The sequence below is a fragment of the Ixodes scapularis genome, unplaced genomic scaffold (genome assembly GCF_016920785.2).
Source record: "Ixodes scapularis isolate PalLabHiFi unplaced genomic scaffold, ASM1692078v2 PGA_scaffold13__105_contigs__length_92229423, whole genome shotgun sequence".
In the NCBI taxonomy this organism is placed as follows: domain Eukaryota; kingdom Metazoa; phylum Arthropoda; class Arachnida; order Ixodida; family Ixodidae; genus Ixodes; species Ixodes scapularis.
In genome coordinates, this window is record NW_024609839.1 from 60,786,537 (window position 1) to 60,812,769 (window position 26,233).

Below are 26,233 nucleotides of genomic sequence, written 5' to 3' on the forward strand. Positions count from 1 at the left end.
CAAAAACTATAGTACACACACGCAGTTTGCAATTAGCGTCATATTTTGACTGGCAGTACTCAAATAAATCTGCTAAACGATTCCCCAGAACTCTTCCATAAGAATTGTTAAAGAGTTTTTTTGTGCTGAAAGGATAAACTTTTCCGATCTGTGCTTAAAGGATAAAATCCCAAGTAGTACAACAGGTGGGGCCCACGTGGGTCTCACCTCTTGTGCTACTTGTGGGACTTTCCCTAGAAGCAAAGCTTTGGCTGGAAGCACAGTACACCGGAAGGGCGCATCTTACGTCTTCATTCGATTTGCCGCCAGCGACTGCTTGCCTGCTGGCCCGCCACCGCCCTCCTTCGCTGTGGCGCTGGCGTCGTGAAGGGCACCACGTAGCGCGTACTCCCACAAACTCTATCCAACTCCGGTCTGTCAGACGCCCCCAAAGCGCATGCCCAGCCCGAATCGCCGTCCTCGGATGGTGAGCTTACCATACCGCTCCCTAAAGCTCCCTATCATCCCTGTCTTATGGAACTATATAGATCATTGCTCCTGTCCTAGGGAGGTTTAGGGAACGATGCTTCTGTCCTAGGGAGCTTTAGGAAGCTGTTTGGGAGACAACCCACTCAACATCCACTTGATGTCTACACACTCTAACACAGCCAATCGGCGTCTATACCTGATGTCTGTTGATGGCCGCGACGACCTTCAAGTCCGTCTCGGAGGACACGCCGCCGTGAACGACGAACACCTTGTTGTCGATGAGCGTCGCAATGGGTAACCAGCTGTACAGCTCTTCCGTAAGCTGGACAATCTTCGACGCTTGCCTCTGAAAGGAACGCCATGGTCCAAGATGTATACCATCGCTGACCAACAGGAGCGGCATACCAGGATAAGCTCGCGGCCAATGGGCGGAGCTTTTAAAGCCCGCCAGCTGTCCTAAAGCGAGCACAAAAATATTGGAGAGGTTATTTCTTGACTGTTGTCGTCTTCGGCCAAAATTCCCCATGTCCAAAGCCGAATTCGCACTGCTCGTGCCTCGTGTACACGGGAGAACACGGTCTGTTCGCAGCAGACATGATGACAGCATTAAAACTGCGGACACACGCCTCGAGTACGTTCGAAAGCATGTTCACTTCACACGTATGCACGCTCCGAACATGTCTGCAAACAGTTCTTCTGTGACCAATGTGGATGGATGGATGGATGGATGGATGTTAATGGCTATATCCTTTGTAAGAGGTGGTAGCTTGCGCCACTTATAGCCCAGGTTACAAGACCGTCATACAAGGAGGAAACACATCGTAGACAGTGTCTGCAAACTGTCTTTTTGTGCGATATATTAGCTGCGTGTCCGCATCTTAAAAGGACGTGGGCAAGCCGTCCAAAAGTGAGCGCCATCTCGTGGCTGTCGCACCTATCGTCCAAGTCCGCCATTGTTTGGTCACGTGTTCGGAGCATGTACTGCGTCAGCGTTCGACTTGATTTCAGATTCAATCCGCACGCTTTGTGCCCAAGTAATGGCGACCGTCCATATGGTTTAACGAGTTTTTTTTTTTTTTTTCATTGGCGTAACGGCATCCATATTGTGATATATACCCGAGAAACATTCTGTATTACAGCTAGGTCACAGACAAGCCGATTTGTGGTCGGTTGCTCAAAAGAAGTGTAAAGGTAATAAGGGTTGCTAACGCGGGTATTGTAGAACAAGATTTCGTGCTGTTTGTCGTTCTTCGCTCTGACAAGACCCTTACAACCGCGACGCGGCCAGAGGACACTAAAGCCTTTGTGTCGACATCGATGCGAAAAGAGCTGGCGCTGTGAAAGGATAAAACTTTCCCCGCCGTTATGAACGAAAGAACTTGGCGAGACACTGGGAAAGGTTTTGGGATCAAAACGAAGCCCCTATTTTCAAAATTCAGAAACTCTCAAAAACACTCTTAGCGTGTACTTCTAGGGGTTGACGTTCCATTACACTTGAAAGAGATGCATCTATAACTCTCCGACGTCTTAGGAACGGTTCTTAAATCCCCGGGTCGATTTCACGCACGAAGCGTTCAGAATTTTGAAACAAACAGAGTCGCAAAAAAAAAAAAAAAAAAAAGTTGAGTAGGGAAAAAATTTACTTACAGTGTACTTGAACATGATTTCCTTGAGGAACCCGTACCTTCCAGCAGGAAAAGAAAATGAGCGAATTCAAAGCTCAATAAAAATGTCATACGCGTGTCTCAAAACGAAAATCGACAAGTTGCAGGATCTGAGTGCGTGGTACCTTTCGTAAAAATGCACTTAAAAAAATAATAGAAAAAAAAAAAAACCTGAAATAGAAAAGTGTAGATTACATTTAATACCTAGGGCTTCAAACTCCGCGATGAAAACAACAACAACAACAACAACAGCAGCATCGGCAACAACAAGTTCTGGCGTCTGTCTCAGCCGTTTGTATGTTCCGACGTGTGTTTATTTGATTATGGCAGCGTCTGCGTCACTACTTTGAAACGAAATCGGCCGGCATTTGGACGGGTTGCTTGGTACGAATCAAAAAGACGTTTGACGGAAATTTCCTTTCGCAATTTTGACATAAACCTTCTAGAAAGCGCGTAAAAAAAAGAAAAGAGAGAGAGAGAGAGACAGTGAGGCAAGGAAGGAGGTACAGACACTCAAAAGAAATCTCAGTTTGAAAGGCCTCCTAAGAGAGGCGATTTGTTAGTTGCATTCGCACAGAAACTCTCACATATGTTTGATGCAAAAAAAAGAAAAACTAAACTAAAGAAAACCTGGAAGAAAATGAGATATTTGACACGTAAAATATACCAAAAAAAAAAAAAAAAAGAGAAGCGGACACGCGGATACATTTAGGTGGATCTGCAGGCAGACGAGGGTGGCTTTTGGTACTCTACAATATTTCTATCTCGTTTTTTTCTTTAATACCTTAATTTCTTTTCTTTTGGGGATTTATTTATTTAGTATAGGAGTTTCACGACTTCACTCAAACAAAAAGCGTTTTCAAGTTTCAGCTGAGGTGCTTGAAAGTTGGACGGGCCACGGACGTTTGTGTTGTAGTTTTTTTCTTCGCGTAGAGCGCCGGCAGAGCGGGCCTTCGCGATGACGCGTGAAAAGGTCAAAACACGTCCCGTCGGCCATCACTAGGTTTTGAACAAAATAGTTGTCAGGTTGTTTAGATTTTTGTTGTTGTTGTTGCTTTCTGAGGCTTATTCTAACGCTATACACCAACACAGAGTTTAAACCAGACGAGGCGTCCGGCATGCGCAGTGCCGACAGCAGCATCTCATTACAACTCCGCAGCCAATCAGACTGCGGGATTTGTCAATAAGAACAACGAATAACCAATGACAAGGAGTGATATTAATGAGCCACGCCCCCACGTTACTACAATTACTACAGACGAGGCACCGCCTTCCTTCGTGGTGCGGGCTGTTGCCTTTCTGCGGTGCCACGGCTTTCCTCAGCCAAATAAAGATTACTATTACTAATTACATTTACCATTACTATTACTGGCGCCTCTATATGAAAGATACTCGTTTGCCGCAGAACGCGTACCGCACTCAACGATAACGAACCGTCCTATTTCGATGGCGGGTATTTTCGTCGGATAGGGTGGGACGAGGCGAGTCTGCTTTTTGCCCGGCGTGCATTTTGACGATAGCGCTTTAACGTATGGCGTAATGCGTTCTTAAGGTTCAAACGCAAAGGCACAGAACTGACGGGGGTGGGCGTCGCCGCATGCATTGGGGGGTTTGGAGAAGCGGCCGACCAGGAGGAACACTTCTTGAACCGTAGTAAAAAAAAAAAATGTCCGGCTGCACGCGGGAAGTTACTGCTCTGTCCCCCCCTTCCGTGTGTGGTTTTAAGATGTATGTAGATGCATCTTAGATTCGATTTGTGTCATTTTCTCACGATATACACGTTTCAAACGCCCAACGGATAGTTTCTTCCTTCGACCATTAGGATATCACGTGAACAGGCTCTCAGGAGGTCAGCCTGTTCACGTGATATCCTTGGGTGACCGAGCCATTCATATTCCAAAATGGCAGGCAGTGGTGTCTCGATTCCCTCCCCGCATATAATGCACGTTTTATTCATCTTTTGATATGTGACCCTGTACGCCCTAGTTCTCAAAATCCACGTCCTAGCCTCAAATATTAACGTACTGCCTCTAGAGTTATCACATATTCCTTTTTTTTTTTTTTTTTTTAACGGGCCCGATTCGCTTTTGTGAATTAGGAGCAAAAGTTGACGCGCCCTTGCGGCCGAAATGGGAAACAGAGGAAGGGGATACCAAACGCGCGCCGTAAAAGTCGCAATGGCAACTAGATGAGGCCGTACCTGAGGTTGACGTTAAAGTCCTCGTGGTTCCCCCGGTTGAGGAACACGGCGTCCCTCCAGACGAGCATGCAGACGAGCAGCAGCACGAGCACTTCGACCGAGTGCATGCCGCGGTCCACAAAGTCCCCGTTGAACACGTACGGGTTGTCCCTCGAAGGCAGCCCGTTCTGGGGACACACGCACAGACAGAAAGATCCTTATTAATACTCTCCGCTGGCCATAGATGGCGCCATCGATAAACCAAACCCCATGATCTGTTGCAGGATACGAAAAGCAGGGCAAGCTCCTCCCACCGAGCCCTCCACTCTAGAAGGCTATGTACTTGGACCACGCTCTCAGAAATAGGGGGTGTAGTACTTACACCCATTATCCCATATAAAACGTCCCATATATAACATCGCCGAACCGACGGCACCAACTTTACGAGCGACGTGATAGTCGAGTGATGCGACTTTTTAAAATTATTGATGTATGGATTAAAGACTACAGGAAAACGTTCGAGGCTTTGTAGGTCCTGCTGCAAAACCTGTTTTTCTTTTCGGTCTTTGATACGTACATGAACTATTTAGTAAGGCATCAGGCCACTCGTAAAAGTAAATATCGCCAGTTCAACGTCAGTGGACTGAACGTCGACATGTAGTTTTGGGGTGTTATATATATGGGACAAGGGTAAGTATTACACCACCTATTGCTGATAGTGCAGTTGGGGATTTGTTGTTTATGAGAAAAGCGCTAAAAAGACGACGGACAAGATAGTGGACGCAGCGCGATGAGGACACGTGTGGCAACGCCCCGTGGATCGCCTTGTTCGGCTCTGAGGTAGCATACTTAAAATCGTTAGAGCGATGGACATTAGTGTGATAACATGTAGTTTGAGGAAGTACTTTACCAAGGCCACGCGTCTCTTTTCTTTTTATCACGGCGCGTATGTTTTATTTTTTTATTATTAAACTTAATTTGCAAGAAGCTATCGGTGCTGTTCGTCGTTCTTTAACTTGTTTATGTCGTCTTTTTATCGCGTTTATCCTACATCCTCCACCCCCGACCCTTCGGCAGAGCGAACGCTGGAGAGGAGAAGAGTGGAGAGCTTTGCGGAAGGAACTTACGGACCCGCTCTTCCTAACCTGCAACAGAGTGAGCGGCTAGGTAGCGCAAGCCACCGTCCAGTTGAAAAGGGAAGGACCAACACCACCTATAGTCGGAGACAGGTTAAGAACCCAGGAGAAGACCAGGCCTCCAACACGCCCCTCGTTTGCCTCCCGCAGGGATTTGGCTTCGGAATTGCGACGAAGGATTAGGGAAGAGGGAAAGCTCGAGCTCGTGATGGGGATCATCTCGTGGGTTCTTCATCTGTCGCCGACCATTGACGACTTCTGCAAACTCGGTGGCACCTAACGGCTAGAACATAGAGCTCTAGCGGCAGGTTCGTTCGCCAGGTTTCTCGAGCCGATCAAATCACTCGCAGCGCCTGTCGGCTTTAAAGACGAAGCCGCGAAAGTAGGTTCGAAAGCACGCGATGGAAATCGCCGATAGATCGATCAAAGCCCGTGAACGGCCACCTCACACAACGTCCAACTCGGCAATCGACCCTTTCCAAAAAAATCTCCATCAAGCAGCGTGTGCGGTGGCCATTCCTTGAGGCCCGAAGTGTGCGGTTGGAACCGAACCCTCGCCGAAAGCATTCGTTTTCGATCCGAACTGCAGCCGAATTCTCACAGACAGCCAACGCGCACGTCGCGTCAAACATACATGCTCAGAGTGCGCGTTCAAACCACGGCGTATAGTTGAAAAATTGGCGCAAATGCTTTTGGATGGCGCACAATTTTGAAGAAGTCCCTATTGTGCTCGGACCTCACGTCATAATAGTACCACGAATTAGTAAAAAAACAAAACAAAACATATCAGTTGTGTTGTTTGGATGCTTGTCTCTCAGCGGTAGATCAGACATTTAATGAAATGAGTTATGAGGGAAGTCCCCGGCTAGCCTTGGGTACTTAACGTGCACCACGCGGTATAGCGATGCACGACCGCACGCCGGTACGATGCTCATGCAGATCGAAACTTGAAAGGGTGGGGATTGAACCTGAGGGACCCCGGGTTGTGCAGCGCTCCACGCGCTCTACGCTGCGGTCCGGTAAATACTCATCCACCGATCATTTTCGGAACTTTACAAAAATCACATGTTCCCCTCCCTTCTCTCAGATACGTATATACTCCTTTTTTTTTTTTTTTTTTTTTTTTTTTGTAGAACAAACTGAGCAACATGCGGCCGTTAAAATTAAAAACCATTATCATGTTATGGTGTCTCGAATCGTCGCTATTTCTTAAGAACCGGCGTTCAAGAACGCACAAAAATACACAATATATGGTTGTATTTATACTATAGGTGTACGTGTTATAAATAAAAAAACCGCCTTTCTTAATCTGCCCGATAACGAGACAGCGCCGTTTTGTCCGGCTCATCTTACAGTGATCCGAAATGTCGGTGCAACCTCTTATTCGTACATAAGCGTAAGCCTCTTCTCCTTTTATTATTGTTTTTTTTTCTTTTTTAACGAAGCCAGCGGTTTGAAATATTACAAAAAAAGAAATGGCTTCTTTGTTAGGACTTTGACTGTGACCAAACGCGAGAATATATAGTGGTACCTTTTTGCTCCAGTCTTATCATCTTTGCTTCCGTGGCCGCGGCGAATTCTATTACGCCACGAAGTCACGTTTTGAGAAGAAAGCAAAACACAGATTAAAAAAAAAAAAGAAAAGGTAAAGCGCAATCGGAGTATCTTGGCGCTATACACGCCGTTCATCCTTACGATGAACCGCACAGAAGGCTACGAACTATCGAAGCCAATCCAATGCCGTGGTAGCGTCACGTGAACATCGGGAGAGCCGCATGCGATGCGCGGGTGGATGTTGTCACGTGACACGCCTTCACAGCGATGGATTGGTTTGGCTGGGCTTGGCTCGTAGCGTTCGCTTTGGTAGGGACGCAAGGTGATACGAGCTGTATAGAGAGAACCACAACACCCACCGGTGCGCACGTGAAGGCAAGAACAAATTTGATAGAATGAAAGGTACGTGTGCAACGTGTGCCTTCTGAAATGCACATACAAGTGCAAGAGGCAATCTTCTCTCGTGGGTAAAAAAAGTACAATGCGAAAGAGAGAAAAAAAATGTTTTTCGTGGTTTCGTGCCGCGTTCGCTGCGAACAAAGATCTCCTTGATGTGAGGCTTGAAAAGAAAAAAAAAAAAGGCTACGTATTTATTACGTATTATTAGATTATATGAATACGCAACCCATTTTCTTTTATAGAAAGTTACAAATATAGGGCAATATGGTACACGTGTATGCTACCCTATATTTGTAACTTTCTGAAAATGTGTAGTAGGCATCTTCTGCTCGCAATCATGCCTTTTAGATGCAGCGAGATGGCCCAAATAAATGAGTAGATGAACATAAAAAGAGGTGAAACTAATCAGGTCCGAGATGGACGTTTGGAGATTGGACTGTGGCTAGCACGTTTTTAAGTTAGAGCGCAGATAAGGTTTGGGAAAAGGTTTCGAAGTTGTTCGCAACGAAACGGAGCGCCCGCATCGAGCTATAAAAAAGCAGATAAGGATATAAAAAAAAAATACTAATAGCAACCCATGAGAAGAACAAAAACGTAATAAATAAGAAAAAAAAAAAAAAAAGTCCGGAGGATTTTGTTTGCAAAATCGAAGAATTCGGGCAAGCGTTTTAAGCAGTTGGTCGGACGAAGTGACTAAAATTTAAGATATAAAAAAAACTCGCGCAACTTACTAAAAAAAACCTTTATTTTTTATTTTTGTAAGTCGTTTATATATATATATATATATATATATATATATATATATATATATATATATATATATATATATATATTGCCTCTTCCTCAAAAGAAGGACACCTGGAAGTTCCTTTGACACGGCCTGCTATCTTGAAAATGTAGAGATTACGTAATACATAAAAACGAAGCAATATCTCGCTCAGTAATTCAATATAAAACGACCAAACTCAGATTAATGCAAACCAGAAACTAAACTCAACAAAATGCGTGAAAGTCTTTTTTTCCAAAATTTATTTTTGGAGCATGCATCTAAATAGCGGCTCCCCCAAACTGGAAGTCAAATAACATTAATTATATACCGGAATATGCTCACCTCGAGTATAGAAAGGGCGCGCGCTGTGTCTAATAAAGAAGTTTGTTCTACATTGCCCATGTACAAAGACCTCGGTCCCTCTTTGCAATTATTTCGTGATGCGAGCCACTTCACGTATAACTAAACGTCTTCTGTGCGTATGATAGTTAATTACGTTTTCGTTCGTGAGAAATGCGTCTTCCAGGAGGCGAAATTCTCTCTACTAAGAAACTTGATATATATATTTTTTTTTACCTATAGAAAGCAAATTTAGTACCTTTGATAATAATGCAATTAATGCAAAGGTGTAAGCCAGCTAGACAACAATAACTATAATAATTCCTGGAGAAGGGGAACATGGGGGACAAAGTACAAACACACATCTACAAAGACAGCTAGGTGACTGGTGTGCGACCGCAAAAAGCCTTGTCCTGGTATCGAACTAGGGACCTCTCCATCTCCAGTGGAGTGTTTTTCAGTCGCGCACCTGTCACCTAGCTGTGTTTCGAGATTTGTGTTTGTACTTTATCACCGCTTGTTCCCCTTCTCTAGTGATTATTATCGTCATTCTTGTCCAGCTCGCTTGAACCTTTGCATTAATCGCATTATTATAATAACCTCATAATGCAGGCACTTCACCCTCGTTGGTGCTAGACTTGTGGTAGCTGATAAAATCCGTTTGCTCTACTGACGTCTGACTCCTGATTAGCTAACTTGGAAGAGCGCTCACACAAAAATGGAGAGGTCTCTGATTCGATACCAGGACCAGGCGGATTGTTCCGGTCGCGCACCAGTCACCTAGCCGTGTTTGGAGATTTGTGTTTGTCCTTTGTCCATCTCGTTGCCCTTCTCCAGGAATTATTATCGTTATTCTAGTATCCAAATCTAAACCCTAAGACACGAAAAAAAAAAATAGGACAAGAATAAAAGTAATTGTATTGTCCCTTACTTTATTCGTTTGTGTGTCGGGATTTTGATTATGATGACCATGATGGCAGACCTACACCTTAAATAGAAAGGGTGTCGCCTTACACCCTTTTGTTTCATATAATGCACCCCCAAAACTTCATTTCGACGTACAGCGCCCTATAGTCGAACAGACGGCCCCAAATTGTACGAGGGGCTGGATAACGGTGCGATATAATTTATTAAAGAGCTAAGTACATATCAAAGACTACGGAAAACACTGAGATTTTGCAGTAGGGCCAAGAAAACACAGATTACTTTTCATTTTAGTCAGTGACACGTACATTAGATATTTTATTAAGTTGTACCACTCGGCTATCAAGCCCCTCGTAAAATTTGGTACCGGTGGTTCGTCGTCATCGCGCTGACCGTCGAACTGAAGTTTTGGGCTGTCTTATATGGGACAATGCGTGTACGAATATGCCCTTCTTTTATGAGAGTATAAGACTAGAGTAGGAAAACGGAAAACGCGAAGGAATGCAGAAAAAGGAAAGGCAACCTCTTAAACTCAGCTGCAAAATTTATTTTGTGCGTGCCTTATATACCACGCCTCCAAAGCCGTCACTACAATCCCCAGAAGCCACAATACTACATAACAACAAAACACACACACACAAAAAAAAAACAGCCTTCAATGAAAAGGGGGGAATCTATGGTTCACGAGATCCCTTTGCGTGTGCGAAATCTCTGGTTTACGAGATCCCTTTCGAGTGCTGGTTTAAATACGTAGGTCAGAGATCGAGTTGTATAAATGTTAGACTGACTGAACGCGAACGGAATGCGCTAAACAACGCTTCCAAATCCGAGTTAGCAAGACGCCTTCAGGAATATCGTGCATGTAAAGCGAACTATAGTCCGAAACGGAAGTAAGTCACAAAGAACGTAATGACATAAAACGTGTAGTTTAATAAACATTTTTTTTAAAGACGTCTGGTTGTATAAGTCAGGCGTCGTTGCTCTTTCGGAAGGAGTGTAAACAATTTTTGCGCATGTAAATTTTTTTTTTTTTTTTAAGGGAAGTTGTAGGTTGTTACAAGATCGCGGACCCGAGTAGACAGTTACAGAGTGTTAGGAGTGTCTTTGTCTGTCTCTTTGGACTGCGTAGATAGTTAAAGAAAGCGCAGTTTTAGTATTTTTTTGTTCGTTCTCGGAGGGCAAGGTCGTTCCTTTGTTTTAGTTCTGAACTCTCCGCGAAGCTTGCGTTCGCGGAGGTTAAGGTCGAAGTTCTGCCGAACTGTGACCCTTTGTGTGAATGTTTCCTAGCCGAGGTAAGGGTGTTTTTGAATGGGCGGAACATCAACAAGACAAGTTTGAAATAAGAGTTGACGGCAGATTGCCTAGTTTCTCCAGTGGCTAGTATTTTGACGAAATGTCACGTGATCGAGGTTCACGTGACACTCACACGGTCTTAGATTGGCTTCGATGTTTCGTAGCGTCGTCTGCGCTCCATCGTGATGTGCGGCAGTTCTAATCGAAGGTCCCAGGTGGCGCGAGCTAACAGCCGTCTAATTAGGTGGGGACGGCCAATATCCATTCATCCGTTCACTCCGAACGGGCGAAAATAAACCTCCTTCTTCGAACATGTCAGAAGGACGCGATGCGAAAGTTTCGCGATACAAGAGCAATTCCTATGTGACGGCTTTGTTAACAAGCTTCCTTTTTCTCTTCTTTTTCTTTTTTTTTTGGGGGGGGGGGGGGGGTGGGGGAGAACAATAGGGTATATATAGGGAGGGAGGAGGTGGGAAATGGAGTAAGAAAGGTAGAAGTGGAAAAGGGGGAAGAGGGATGGGGAAACGAAGAAGGAACGAGAAAAAGATGGTCGAGAGAAAAAAGGAAAAGGGGGTGCAGGAAAGGATATGAACGGGAGGTTGGATAGATAGGGAAGAAAAAGAGGGAAATGAACTGGCGAAAGAAAGTAGCGCGAACCCCCCACCCCTCTCTCTTCCCCTAAAGACCAGAAAACGTAAAAAGAAAAATATTAGGGGGAAGGGGGTAAGAAATTAGCAAGAAGTAGGAACGCGGGATATGAAGTTGTAAGGAAAGGAGAGCATGGGAGAGTGCTGAGAATGAGTTTGTGGGGGGCGAGAGAAACAGAAGAAGATGTGATTGGCGGGGAGGAATATGAACTGGGAGGTCGGATAAATAGGGGAAAAACTGAGCTACAATATTGAACTAGGGAAAAGGGAGCATCGATAAAGGGAAAGATGGAAACGGAGGAAGGGAAATCGGGAAACCCATCTCTTCCCCTTCTTCGCCACACACCCCCCCCCCCCCCCAAAAAAAAAAAATGACGCAAAGACAAGAGCAGGGAGACATGAAAAGTTTGGAAAGGGAAAAAAATGCTGGGAACGAAACGAAAGTCGAGGGAGAGCGGAGGACTCGTCTTCCCGCGGGAAGTTGAGCGTCATTGGAGACACGGATCAAAATTGATTGTCACGCGGGAAACCGCGCTCGCTCCCTTCCGATCAACCTACCGTTTGATGTTTTCTTTTTTTTATTTTTTTTGACGACGTAGCGTTTATTTTTTCGTAGTGCCAGTGTCGCTATTCTGCCTAATATATACGATCGATTGTCCAGTGTCATCGGGGCGTCCGGACAGCGGCTGCCCTGACGACCAGCGGAGAATCATGCGAAGTATACTCATTTTTATATAGGTAGTGAAAGAGGGTAGTGTGGGTAACGAAGAAATATACTAAGGGGGCAAGGCAGAGAAGGAATCGCACCGAGAACGGCGACGGGTGCCTATATCCTGCGTTCAATCGCCACCCATTCCCGTTTCTATCAGGACGAGGATTGTACCGGCATGCGGTCGTATATCACAAAATCTTAGTTAGAAGCGGACCTCTATGGGTTTCTGGAAACCGGCTTCATTTTGGGCAAAACAACGACCAGTGATTGCCGCTCGAAGGACAGGCGGCGAGCCTCTCCGTTGCCCGTTATCAGTCCAAAGCGTCAGCACGTCATCGTCGGAATTCTCGAGCCAGCATAGTGGCTACAAAGATCACGTGACCCTGCCGATGACGTCATTTTTGCTAGTTTTTCTTTCCGCCCTCGCACTCTTCTGCGCTCGGCGTGTCGCAATGGGCGGGTCTAAGTCGAAATTTAATTAGCGATTACGACGCTCTCACTATTAAGATCGAAAGAAAACTTAAGACACGTAATTTTTTAGGTGCCTACATTAAAACTTTTACGGTTCTTCTGAATTAAAGGATTTGTTCAGCTTCCTTTTTAAAGGCGTCGGGCTAGCAGTGGTGCAACACCGGCTAAATATCTCTAACTAACGCAAAGACACAGTCACCCACAGGAGCTGACTAACGTCTCGATGCCTAAACCAACACTCACCATTTTTATTCTATCTTTATATACCTCTCTCAGTGTTAAAGGGGCACTGAAGTCATCTTTGAAAAAGGTCGTTTTTTTATTTTTTATCTTTAAAACGTGTTCGTTCCCACACATACCAAGTCCTACATTACAAAACCGCCTATTGCTTTCAGGGCAAGAGAAAAAACACGTGGACTCTTTTCTCACGGACTACATTGAAATCCCTACAATACGCGCAGATTCCGTATGATTTTATTATAACTCGTTTCGAAGAGAGCCTGATGGGTACACATTCGGATAAGACTCCTCTTTTTCTCCGCGGGCGAAACCATCGCTTCCGACTCGCTGACAAGTGCCCTTCGTCGACCACTTCACTCAAAACAAAATTCTTCCCAAAAAGGGCGTGTCGCGATCTTTGAACACGGTTTTCACGAGGAAATAAGCTACGCACGGTTGTGGTTTCGGGGTTTTCGGGATGCTTAGAGCGGCTAGACTGAATTGCCATCACGAAAGGACGATCTCAAAATAGACTTCAGTGCCCCCTTAAGTAAAATGTTTTTTTTTTTCTCTTAATTGTGATAGGAAGATTAACTTATAGATGACCCCAACCGCAATCGGTTAGCTATATACTTGCGATGTTCGAGACTTGGACGAGGCCTACCTTGTAGAAGACGGTAAGCAGGTCATCCAGTTTCCCGTGGAGGTCCCCGACCACAGTGATCTGTTTGGCGAAGGCCGTGGACGCCGCGCTCAAGTTGGGCTTGGTCTGGAGGTACTTGCGCGCCTCATGAAGCACCAGCAGCACGTACTTGGCGTGGAGCGTCTGCGTGGCAACACGCGTCATGTCAACAAGAACGGTCTCGCTCTATGTACCACCTTGACCTGTGGGGCCACAGCCAGATCGAAGCGAAGAGGACGCAATGAATGTCAATCTTCGGGGTTACAAGGACCTGCCTGCTGTTAACATCGTAAAGCCGCGGGCAGACTACTAATACTTCGTGCAAATACAGTCCGCTGACACTGTATGACGCACGATCTTACACGAACCACCTGTTGATCGATATATCCATCCATTCACTGAACCGTTCAAGTATCCATTCATTCATCCACGCGCTCGTGCATCTGTGCATGTATCCATTCATGACTGCGTCCAGCGCTTTATCATTGTATCTATCTACCCGTTCGACCATGCATTCAACTGTGAGAGTATAAAACCTCGCGCGCAATACGTTGGAGGTTACCATCATCCATTCACTTACTCGTCATTTTACTTGTCCATCCATACATCTATGAATTAACCTCATGTACCCGTTCATTTCTCCGTGCATCTCTGCGTGCATCCACTCCCCATTCGTGAATCAACTGATCACTTCACGCATCCCAATATACATCTATAAACAACAGTAGGTTCACCGTTCACCCATTCAACCATTCATCCGCCGATCCATTACGCATCCACCTACTCGTTCATCCACTCATTTATCATCTACCCATCCGCCAATTCAAGACCCACCCATCCATTCAACATCCATCCATCCACCAATTCAACATCCATCCATTGTCCATTCACTCATTTGTCATCTACCCATCCACCAATTCAACACCCATCCTTTTATTTATCCTGCATATACCCATCCATTGCACTTCATCGCCGCGACTTTCAGTGGAGGGGACAAAAAGGCAGATCATGCAGCCTGCGCAGATGGTTCAGTCAATGACGAGGACAGAAAATGGCTTAGCTTGAAAAGGCGATCTGCTAAAAAAAACTTAACATGAAGTTTCGCATGCTAACTGTTTAAGTGTCTTGGATCCCAGCGGTATATGTCAGATTCGATCGCATCGCGACAAAGACGAGCTGTGATGGGCGTTGCACAGATATTGTGTACCAGGAGGGAAGGGCGGATATTATCGCACGACCGAGAGCGGTGCCGTTACAGAAGACTAGAGCGAAGCCTATTCCGCATGCGGAAGGTCGCGTAACCTTGCATTCCAGGTCTAAACTGAAAGAAGGTGGTAACAAAAACGGGCTGATTGAGCATTTCAGTACACATGTGGAGGTAGTGTTCAACCGCAAATTGAAACAAGACCCCTCGTATCTTTTTTTTTAAATATTTTTCCTGCGTGAATCCAATTTTCAAAGAATGATCCCATCAGTGCTGTTGTAGCCACGACCCACTGTCGTCGGTCGTGATTGTAGAGCTGCTGCCAGCTTACAGATGGTCTCGTGGTGACAATGCCGCATGATGCAAAAAGCACCGCTCTCGGCCGCTGGGAGAGGCAAGCGATCGCCACGTCTCCGCTTCTGCCCCAGCACGACCCGGGGTTCAGTAAATTGATTACGGAACAATTCATCCCGGACACTTTCTACTGGCTTGCAAATAGGTGACCCGGTACAAACTGTGGTAGAGCCGAAGCATGAAGCATGGGAACGCTCTCGAGCCTCGGACGCTGGGAGAACGACCGTCACACTTCATCTTTCGGTCCCTCCGGGACAGGTCCGCGTGCTTAGCGAGAAAGAACGGCGGTTCTTCGTACCCTCCTGTCCTTGAAGCCCTGGATGAGCGAGTCGACCTGGTTGGTGGTGAGCGGGATCCTGAGGTGGGGTCCCCGATAGCCCTCCTCCACGGGGATGTCCTCCGGGTTGGTGTTCCTGAGCAGCTCCTGCTCGGCCTGCCTCGTCTTTTCCAGCTCCTTGGGCTGGCCTGGTGCAAAAAGAGCGTCACTTATAGGGTCACCGATAGCTTAAGAATCGATGGGCGATTCTCAGACATGTCGTTATTGTTTCGCAGCCAGATTGCGGCATTAGCCATTAAAAAAAACAATTCGAAGAACGAATGATTAGGGGAGAGGCGTGAACAAAAATAAGTCATGCCTCGCGTCCTTTAAGCGGGCGGTGCAACGACATTCATTTAAAAAGTGTTTTTGTTTTTTTCACTGTACACCAGTTTACTGGCACTATTGGAGCCCAAGTTACTTGCACGCTACTTCGCTGGCCAGGGATAAAAGCGAGCGTTTTTTTTTTTTAATCCTCTTTTACAAAACCTTATGACGTAGCTTGGAGGTCGCAGTGTTAGTTAGCGTAGTCCTCCGAGTGACCGTATAATAATCCTGCTCACAGATTCTACCCGGGCGTCGCGGGAGCACCCGATTTGGGTTCGGGCTAATCAATAGCTCGAACAGTTGCCCGTGTCCAATCGCAGCAACGACAACAATAGCCGAACCCTATAACACTGCTCTGGAACTCAACGCGTGTCCTGTGCTTTGCCAACCGCAGAGCGTGGCGATGATATGAATATATAGGCGGCATATATTCGGCTCCAGATCACGTGACCGCTTGCCGCTTGTGGATGAATAAACGCTCCTCGTTTTTCTTTTTTTTTTTTTCTGTGACTACCGTCGCGTGCGGAGAAAATACCAATGCTTATTCCATACTTTATAAACGGTAGAAATTTATTCTAAGCCGCATTTGAGCAAAGTATGCTACAAACATTGGTGCACCACCAAGCAATATTTACTGCTTCCCACGCACTACGAAACCAAATCTCTTGTGATCAGAATGGTGCACGGTATTCTCTGAATGTCTTAACGTCTTGTCTCTAGATGAAAACTGTTGTGGGCATATACATGTGTTGATACTATGGTCACACGTACTACATGAGGAATTCGGGGCTTGGCCAATTGTGTTAATGCTCCTTGCTTCATGATTGGTTCTTGGGCGTTTTTTTTCGGCAAACGGCGTGATCTGATTGGCTGCGACACTATAACGAGCTGCTTGGGCTCGCCACGCCCAGCTATTCTTAAGCTGTCAGACCGCATAGCTAATATATTATAGTAGTGACGGCAAATACCGCCGCAAACTTCCTATCCTCAAAAGATCAAGCGATAACGATCAAAACGTCGTCCCATGTTATTAATACCTTTTTTTAAGGCTACATCTGTTGCCCTGATGATAGGGCAGGGACAAACTCCCATTAAATGAGGGGTTAACCTCCTTAGACAAGAAGTGTTGTATACATTACTTTTCTTTATGGCCGAGATAGGTTTCGACCGAAAGTATATATCCATCATTTTAAATTGACTTGTAATTGGGCCTTGCGAGAGAAGAGACAGCTCTAAACCCGGGGGACAAACTTTGAAGTTTTGATATTTAATAGTCGTTTAGCGACATCCACCTTCGGTCACAGTTTTCTACTTTCGCCGCCAGGGGCTGTGTTTTTCTGGCGCGATCGCGCATCCAAAGTAATGGCGTTTTGGTTCCAGGCTGTATAGCCGACATTTAGCTAAAGGAGCAGGGTTACTAAGCGAGCATTTCTAAACGTGCATCACACAATAGAAGCTGCGAGACCTACAGGGTGATTTCAGATAAGATCGACCAAAGGGTGGCTGGTCGACATTTTTAAATCAACTGATGTTTTTATATGACATTGTCTAGTGTCTGGTATAAACGAATCCACACTTAGTTTTGACCAGAAAAAAAATTTGGAGACAAGAAAAATCGTAAGGCAGGGAGAGGTGGACAGTTGCAATAACGCGCACTGATGGAGGGGGCAAGTTTGAAAGTGAATAATTAAAACAATAAAATTAGGAGAATTTTAAAACGTTTTACAAACAAACTATGGGTACAACTTGCTTGTAATATAAAGTAAATATTTATTAAAAATTTATTTAGTTTTCTAAAAATTGCCAAACATGCCTGCTCGAACGACAAATGGCAAACTTTGGAAATCTGTATCTCATGAAATAATTTAATCATTATTACATAACTTGCAGACATTATTTTACTAATATATGGCTATTATTGAAAAAATAAATAAGGTATCTGAGTGACACAATAGTTACAATATATTTAGGCAAACATGGGAAAAAAATCAAACAAAGAACAATTCCAATGCGAATAAAAAAAAACACCACCTTCGATTTTTTTTAAATTTGGGTACCCTGTTATACTCTATTTCGGCATTCATTTCTATTAAAAACATGTTGCATCATTGCACTGTGAAAGTAGAAACAACTCCCCAAAGTAGGGTCCTTTTTCAAAGCCTACACTTAGCAGTGTCCTATACAAGAAGTGACTCTGAGTTCCAGTTTCATGAAACTTGCACAAATCTTTTATATATATTTATTCAGATGAGGTCATTGATAAAAAGAGCGATCGGTCACACAGTAAAAGGGAGGAGAAACTATATACAGCATTTTACATAAGCGTACAAAGTGGTATCATATTAGAGACTAATGATTTGAGAAAAGATGATGCAGTGTGAAGTTGTACCTTCCGGTATATTTTACATCTAGAGTAAAATAAATAACTTTACTTCCACACACAAAAACAAAGATATAATAGTAAGATATTTAGGTTGGCTGTGTATTTACGATTACAAACAATTTCAGGTGACGGATGCCATAGTGCCTAACTGGAGCAGCTTCGATGCTCTCGGTGTATGAATGAATCGTGGCAAGCCGATATATTTTATCCTGCTCGAGGATAACATTTTGGGATTTTTTTATAGTGATGAGATAAAAATTATTAGTAACCACCAACAAAAACAGTAGGTTAAATACCCCGTGAAGAAAAATGTGATAAATAAGATGTCCCTGCATTCAAAATGAGCAGTCCTTGGGAAATCAAATTCGGCACTTTGAGCTAGGGTTTTCCTCGCTGTACCCATTTCATAAAGTTGCTTCCAAGCAGATCCGACTGTCCGTGCTACATATACGTCACAGGTCCCTTCTGTTGATGACTTGCTGAGCCGCCACGCGTGCCAAGACTGAATGCCAGGGAAGGCGCGCACCGTCAGCCACACTTCTTTTTTTTTTTGTTCACGATACCGAACAACCTCATTTTCGTCCAGATATACAAGATGCACGCCTTTCAGTTTTTTTGATAGAACGCTCACCATTGTCCTGGCCGTCTGAATTGCGCTTACTGAACGTTCTCTCAGGTTGTTCAGCGTGGCCTGGTGCTTCACGAGTCCGCCAACTCCGTCACATGCATTTTTCCCATGTCCAGATGCAGAAAATAACCACTCTGCTTGTGGGCAATCGTCCTTTGCAAATTGGTGAAGCTGGTAGCGATTCTTGAAATGACTGGCGGCGCCGTCACTTACGTACGTCACGTACGAGTATACCGCAACGTTGTCTTCAACCCACTCCTTCACTTTTTCTAGAGCCAAGCAAGCGTGAGCGGCGTCGTGACACAGGTCCTCACTGATGATGGCAAAGCTGTTTGTAGATTTTCTTGTCGTCACTACACATGTAAATATCGAAACTTGTTTTTTTTTTTCCAGTGATATGCTTGCACTTCGTCAGGAAGCACGATAGTCCAGTTTTCAGCAAAGTCAAAATGAAAGACAATGCTCCCGCTTTGCATGCACTGTTTTTCATCGTAGATCGCTTTACCTTGCGTTTGCCGGATATGGTTGTGAAGTACCCAACTTCCAACCGTCACTTGGATGACTTTTAGGAAAGTCTCAGGTTCCAAAGTTTTTTTCACAAGGTCGCCGGACTCCCATGTTGCAAGCACAATCTCTTCATCCTCCGGGATATCAAGTTCCTGGAGTGTAAGAAACTGGCCTTTTGGGCAGTGATCACAGTGTCCTTGAAGGCACAGTTCTGTTGCTGGGTCGCACAGAAATGCCGAGTTCATTTCACCAGTGTTGAATGTTGAGCCTGTAACGTTCTCTAGAGCGGCAATACAAAGATAATAATTGGCGCAGCGCACACAAACGCACACTTCCTGGTGTGGAATACATTGGACCCATCTAGGGCGCAACGAATAAAATTTCGTTAGCCCAACGCCGGAATCGGGATGCTTGTCTTTGTATATACGGAAGGCCTCTCGTATTGAGCGTGTCATGAAGCGCTTTGGCACGAACGTTTTCTCTCCGTTGAGCATGACAGAGATGACGTCCTTCTGGTTGGGACTTTGGCGCGAACATTGTAGCTCGTCTTTCGTGAAGTACTCTAGGGCAGCAGACAGGTTCTCAGGGCTCACCTTGCACCTCGTGTAAGGATCCGGCTCATACCACACGCCATGCTTTTCCTTGAGTTTTCGGGATTTACTGATGAGGTACATTGAGGCCTGTGGAATCATCTTTTGAACCTCATTCTTCGTCAGTGTTGACGGCAGGAGTGTAAGTAGTTGACAACGTTCCCGGAGAGAGGTGGCGGTTTCAAAGGCCTGCCGAAAGTTGTCCACCCACTCAGTGCATGTGGAGCATGTTGGTTCGGACGACCCCGATGGTGCGTCCCTGTCGTACGCAATACGTAGCCTTGAGCGTATATTCTTGACAGCAACCTGCTCCAGTTCTGTCTGCTTTCTCTTGACATAGGCAGGCCTGTCCCGACTTCTTACGACGCTTGGTTGTCTCAGCGGCGACACATCTGTAGGTAGTATGCTGCGATTGAGATCTTCAATTGCTTCTTCAGCTGGCACAAATATGTCAGGGCACTGCTCTAAGCTTCGCATCGAGATCTCCTTAGTGATGTGCATGAAGCAATGGTAGCACAGGTAGTCCGTCGCACTCACTTTGGTGGAACAGTCAGGCGGAAGAATTTGCTTCAACGAGTTTAGGTCCAACTCGCCAACACTTCGAAAATTCCGCTGCTTTGGTATAGTCTTTTTGTGTTTGCAAAAGTAATCTGCACAAAACACTCGTTCGGAGCTCCAGGACGTCTTCATAATGTATACATAAATAATAGAAATTAAACCCCAACTGATGGCATATAATTGCCAAGTGAAAGAACTACTGGGTGCACAAGTGACAAGTCCGAGGCTGAGGAGCTCACTCACTGCAAACGTACATTTGAAAAGAGAGGTCACAACTGAGGCTGTCGGCAAAGCTTGATCCACGTCAAAGGAAGAAAGAGGGAAAGTCTCCAGACAAAAAATTGTGGTCAGCGGCCTTCCTTTCCGGAATCGCACTGTCGTCCCTCCACGCGCTGATATGAAAGCACCCGAGCTTCTACCACGTGGTTCATGACACAGCCTGAGCCATGTCGGCGACCGGTTCGCGAGGGGTTGGCGGTGGGGTTACGTTGATCGTCACTCGGATTAGCCCTTGCTGTACTGAGCTACCGCCTGCAGTGCCTTATCGCCGGCTGGTGTCAACAACGATAACACACACACCCTGTCTACACCAAAACTACAAGCGTTCACCGCACACGCGTCGCCGCCGCTTTTAAGCTTTTGTGAAATTGCTTTCTTTTGCCGCGGATAACCGCCTAATCTTAACTACGCGCCTGAAATCCTTCCAGGCGGGCGTACACAATATCAAGCGTTTCGAGAAATGCCCGTGGAGTAGAACTATGGGAAAATTCGGAGCCCGCGATGTCGATATCGTCGCCGTTGTGTTAGTACGCCGTCGCGTACTGCAGTCCCCCGTTGGGGGAGGGGGGGGGGGGGGCGGTCTTACTACGATAACATGGCGACAGCGTTTACACTCTATGTATTTACGCGAGGCTCGAGTATTTGGGGATAATGCTGCCGGTTGGTGTGCCCCTTTGTGCCTGATATTATCGCCCGTGACGCCAGCGAGTGAGATGGCGACAGGCATGACTGCTCAGTAAACAGGCGTCGGCGGCCATGTTTTGCTGGTTGAAGCGAACCCCCTTGTCCTTGACAGCGAGCGGGGAAATGCGAAAAAAAGATTGTATCGGCCGTTTTGCCAGAACTAGCGACGAGTGTCGTCTGCGGTTTCCGGCAACTATTTGGCCATAATCGTGAGCTTAGCGAGGAAATGATTTTTGCTAGCCACAGAACACTACCACGCAGAAAGGGAATGCTTGAACATGTTTTTGTTCTGGATATATATCAGGGATATATATGAGAGAGAGAGAGAGAGATGAAGGTAGAGCGGAAGAGGGAATAGCATATAGTGTCGCAGGAGAATAAAGTAAACAAAGTTCCTAGTGGCCGATGGCTGCATGATCTTTTCTCGGATCACTAGTCCGTAATATGATACCTCTTTGTACACAGTAGTGTCTCCTTAATTTAAGTGTGTGAACGATTTCTTTAGTTATCATTGGCCTCATCTGAATAAAAATATATAAAAGATGTGTGTTGGTTTCATGAAACTGGAACTCAGAGTCAGTTCTTGTATAAAACACTGCTAAGTGTAGGCTCTGAAAAAGGACCCTACTTTGGGGAGTTGTATCTTCTTTCTCAATAAAATGTTGCAACATGTTTTTAATGGAAATGAATGCCGAAATAGAGTATAACAGGTTACCTAAATTTAAAAAAAAATCGAGGGTGTTGTTGTTTTTTTTTATTCGCATCGGAATTTTTCTTTGTTTGATTTTTTTTCCATGTTTGACTAAATATGTCCTAACTATTGTATCACACAGATACCTTAGTTATTTTTTAAATATTAGCTATATATTAGTAGAATAATATCTGCAAATTATATCATAATGATTAAATTATTTCATGAGATACACACCTCCAAATTTTGCCATTTGTCGTTCGAGCAGGCATGTTTGTCAATTTTTAGAAAAATAAATAAATTTTAAATAAATATGATTACTTTATATTACAAGCAAGCTATACCCATAGTTTGCGCCTAAAACGTATTAGAGTTCTCCTAATGTTATCGCTTTAGTTATTCACTCTCAAACGGGCCCCCTCCATCAGTGCGCGTTAATGCAACTGTCCACCACCTCATGCCTTAAGATTTTTCCTGTCCCCAAGTATTTTTTCTAGTCAAAACTAAGTTTGGATTCGTTCATACCAGACACTAGACAATAACATATAAAAACATCAGTTGATTTGAAAATGTCGACTAGCCATCCTTTGGTTGATCTTATCTGAAATCACCCTACAATGACACCAGTTTGTTGGTGCTTAAAAAATGATCCTTCGTCAAGCCGAAGTTCCGCCAACAAAGACCTAAAGATGCCCTGGGGAGGTTTCTGAGATTGCCTGAATGCGATGACTCGCTCTGATGGCTCTAAGCATCTTAGAAATCCATAGATCATGACGATATGTTGCCGATTTTTCTATTCAAAAAGCAATCAAAGATCGCAAGACAACGATGTCATCTCCAGCGGTGGGAGGAGCATCTTCCGAAACCAGGACCACTGTCAGCCAATAGCAAGCGATCAAACGATCCTCGCGCCTTCGACCGGTAGAACTGCAGAGTGATATTTCGAATGCCCGCGGCTGGTTGCCCATACAGCTCGGGCTACGATTCAACCCAGCGAGCGCACGCTCGAGAGCTGACGACCGGATACCCGCAAGACAACACTGTCACCTCCCGCGGAAAAAAAAAAAAAAATAGTGCACTGTTTTTGAGACGATTATTACAGTATTCTGTTCCCTACTCTTATTTGCTGTTATTATCTACAAGAGCGTACACATTTTTTTTTTTAATAACAGCGTTTGGAATCTCAACGAAATGTCGCGCATTCATTGGTCCCATGCCGTCCTGGCTGCCGGAACAATGCTCCTCCCATCGGTGGAGACGACCCGGCTGTGCTCGATCTTAGATTGCTTTTTTTTAATGAGGAAATCAGCCGCGTATCACTATAATGTATGGATTTCTAGGATGCCAAGAGCTCTTAGAGTGAGTTATCGCCATATTTAGGATATCTTAGAAACCTCCCTCAAGGCACCTTTAACTTCTTCCGACTGTTTCTTCCGAGCTCAGACTCTGAAAAGTCTGAGAAGTTTGCGAGTTCATTTTTTCTACGATTGTGCGTATATTGATAATATTCTGTTAAACTTCGTTAACCACGCTATAAGAAACGTAGAAAATCTACTTTCCCCCGAGGCCCTGTGGAGAACCCATCAGCTGCAAACTACGGATGGAGCCCGGTGAATTATGAAGATGGAAATATGTTTAGACCTGGCTGCCAATCAATCTGTTCACAAACATCATTTATACATGCCCTCCCTCCCGCCCTATCACTTTCTCTTTCTCTCTCTTGGACAAAAAAAAATTGTACGGCAAATTTCTAGGCAATTCTGTTACATACGTGGAGCGTTCTCGCATCACAAACGTTTATGTCATCGTTTAGCAGCACGTCTAGCCTGTTTAGCCGGACGCTTACGTGCACGGTGCTCTTCATCAGACAGTTTAATGCGCGACATGCGTACGCTTGAAATGATAAACTTGGTGATCTTGCACGACTCTCTAACCCACTCCTCCTCTCCCGCCTCGCCTACTGCTCCTCCTCGCTACACCCCTGTTGACGTGACCTCCCCGTTAACCAATCAGCGTGGAGCACCTTACTCCTCCTCTACCAGCCATCAACCAATCAGTGTCGAGCTTCGCGGCCACGCTTTTATCCAGGCTTCACTGTTGGGCTTCACCAAATGCCAAACGCCTAGGAAAAAACAAAACAAAAAAAACGTTTCAAGTTAATAAAAACACACAAAAAGACTGCAGTGTGAGAGAGAATGTGCGAAACGTGACGCTCGGTGTCACAGCGCCGAATGTCACTGTGCGTCTAAGATTATTTTCTGCCTCGTCATTCGTCAAGCTCTCCCCGTAGACTGCAGCGATTGACTCTTCCAGATGTCTTGCGGAAGAATAGACGCTTCACGTACGAGTACATCATACAGAAGACTGTACGTTCACATGCAGACATGACGGCAGTATTACCTGCGAACACGCTTCAGGCATCTTCGAAGCCTGATTGCTTCACACAAATATGTGTGTGCTTCGAACATGTCTGGCGACAGGTCTTGTGCGACGAAATGTGACTGGGCCCCATCGCACGAGGAGCAGACACGCCTCAGACAGTATAGGGAGGTTTAGAGAACCGTTTCTGAAGATCCGATATGGTACGATGGGCCCTCCGGTACGAACTGCGCATGCGCGAGTCATCTGCGGTAGCGCATGCGCAGTTCGTAGCGGAGAACCCGTCATACCGTATCGGATGTGCGAAAACGGTTCCCTAAAACTCTCTAGTGTCTGCAGACCGTCTTTTTGTATGAACCGGTGTGATCGCGGCTGTTCGAGTATGGGATGGATGAATGTTACTGGCTATACCCTTTGTAGAGGGCGGTAGCTTGCGCCACCTAGCCTAAGTCTAAGAAAGACAAACATTTGAAAAAAGGATGGATGGATGGATGGATGGATGGATGGTAATGGCTATACCCTTTGTAGCGGACGGTAGCTTGCGCCACCTAGCCTAAGTCTAAGAAAGACAAACATTTGAAACAAGGATGGATGGATGGATGGTAATGGCTATACCCTTTGTAACGAGCGGCAGCTTGCGCCACCTAGCCTAACATTTCCTCATCCCTTTTTCTTTTTTTTTTTCTTTTTTTTTATTTGTATGAATTTTGTTATAACAGACCCCCCCTCTTTTAAATTTATTTTATTGCTTATTGTTATCTGTATTTTTTGTATCCTTCCCTAGGTCCCTTCCACCAATCTGCCAAGACCACTACGTTGATGTCGATGTCTTTTTGTTTTAAGAATTTATAGCTTTTGGGCTCGCATTTGATTGGGTGTACACAATGCTCCCAGGGATCTTTTGTTTGTGTGTGTGCGCTCACAAACTGTGTAACACTGCTGTCACATTAGCCGTAAAAAAAAGTTTATAGACACGTTTAAAGGTGCGTACGATGCCGACCCTTCGAAGATGCTTTGAGGTGTGTCCGCGCAGATACATCCGTTATCGTCTCTTTAGCGGACGTCGAGTCTTTTGTTAGGACGTATGAACAGTTTGACCGCGGGCTTTGGGCGCCAGTCCGCGGATTCGCCCAAGGGGCAGCTATGGGACACTGATAAACACGCCGCTAAGAGTTTCGCGTTCGGCCCAGAGGGTGTTCGATGGTCCTTTTAGTCTGATCGGGAACACTTCCTTTTATTGTCCTGTTTTTGTTTTCGATCGGACCCGATGCCCGAAGGCATTGACGAAGAGAACGGTCATTAGCGCGCACACCGAGAATCTGTAACCACCCGGCGGGCGTGATTGGGCGGCTCGCTATCGGGTTAGACTAGCTGCAGCAGACGGGCCGCCGCCACCATAAACGCACTGACTCCGAAAAAAAAAAAAAAAAAAAAGCGAAACCGCTGTCATTTGATCTTTTTTCTTATTGTTTACGCACCTCTACCATTCGATCTAAACCACCTAATAACGAATAAAAAAAAAATGAACAGACAATTTAAATAAAAAAAAAACAACAACTAAGAAAGACACTTTCTTTGCCGTGTTCTGCAAATGAACTGCGGCGACAGCCGAGGTGCTGCACGCACTGTTGCAAACGCTGCTGCACGGATCTTCGTGCTGTCATGGCGTCACATCATGTGATGGTGTCACGTGACGTGAATGTGGGTTCAACCAAGGAATGTCTGAATTCCTTTCACGATGTCGAGCTATTTGAACGGCGCGGAACTATTTTTTTGTCCTGCTCCGAACTACGCGCGTTTAGGGGGACTAGTTTCTCGCACCTGCGTTCCAGTCGCTTCCTGATGATGTCATCGCGGCAATTGAATTTCTTAACCTC

The 26,233-nt window shown here is 45.3% G+C and overlaps 1 protein-coding gene across 1 annotated transcript in view; it reads right to left on the reverse strand.

The window, feature by feature from the left end:
- LOC8027243 (serine/threonine-protein phosphatase with EF-hands 2) overlaps nt 1-26,233 on the reverse strand; it is a 111,737-nt gene that overhangs the window by 36,210 nt on the left and 49,294 nt on the right. The window contains exons 4-8 of the mRNA XM_042289655.1: nt 15,313-15,479; nt 13,439-13,600; nt 4,333-4,499; nt 2,116-2,152; nt 665-814 (exon numbers count right to left, since the gene is read on the reverse strand). Of these exons, the coding sequence (XP_042145589.1) occupies nt 665-814; nt 2,116-2,152; nt 4,333-4,499; nt 13,439-13,600; nt 15,313-15,479 (683 nt within the window). The remainder of the gene's footprint in view (nt 1-664; nt 815-2,115; nt 2,153-4,332; nt 4,500-13,438; nt 13,601-15,312; nt 15,480-26,233) is intronic.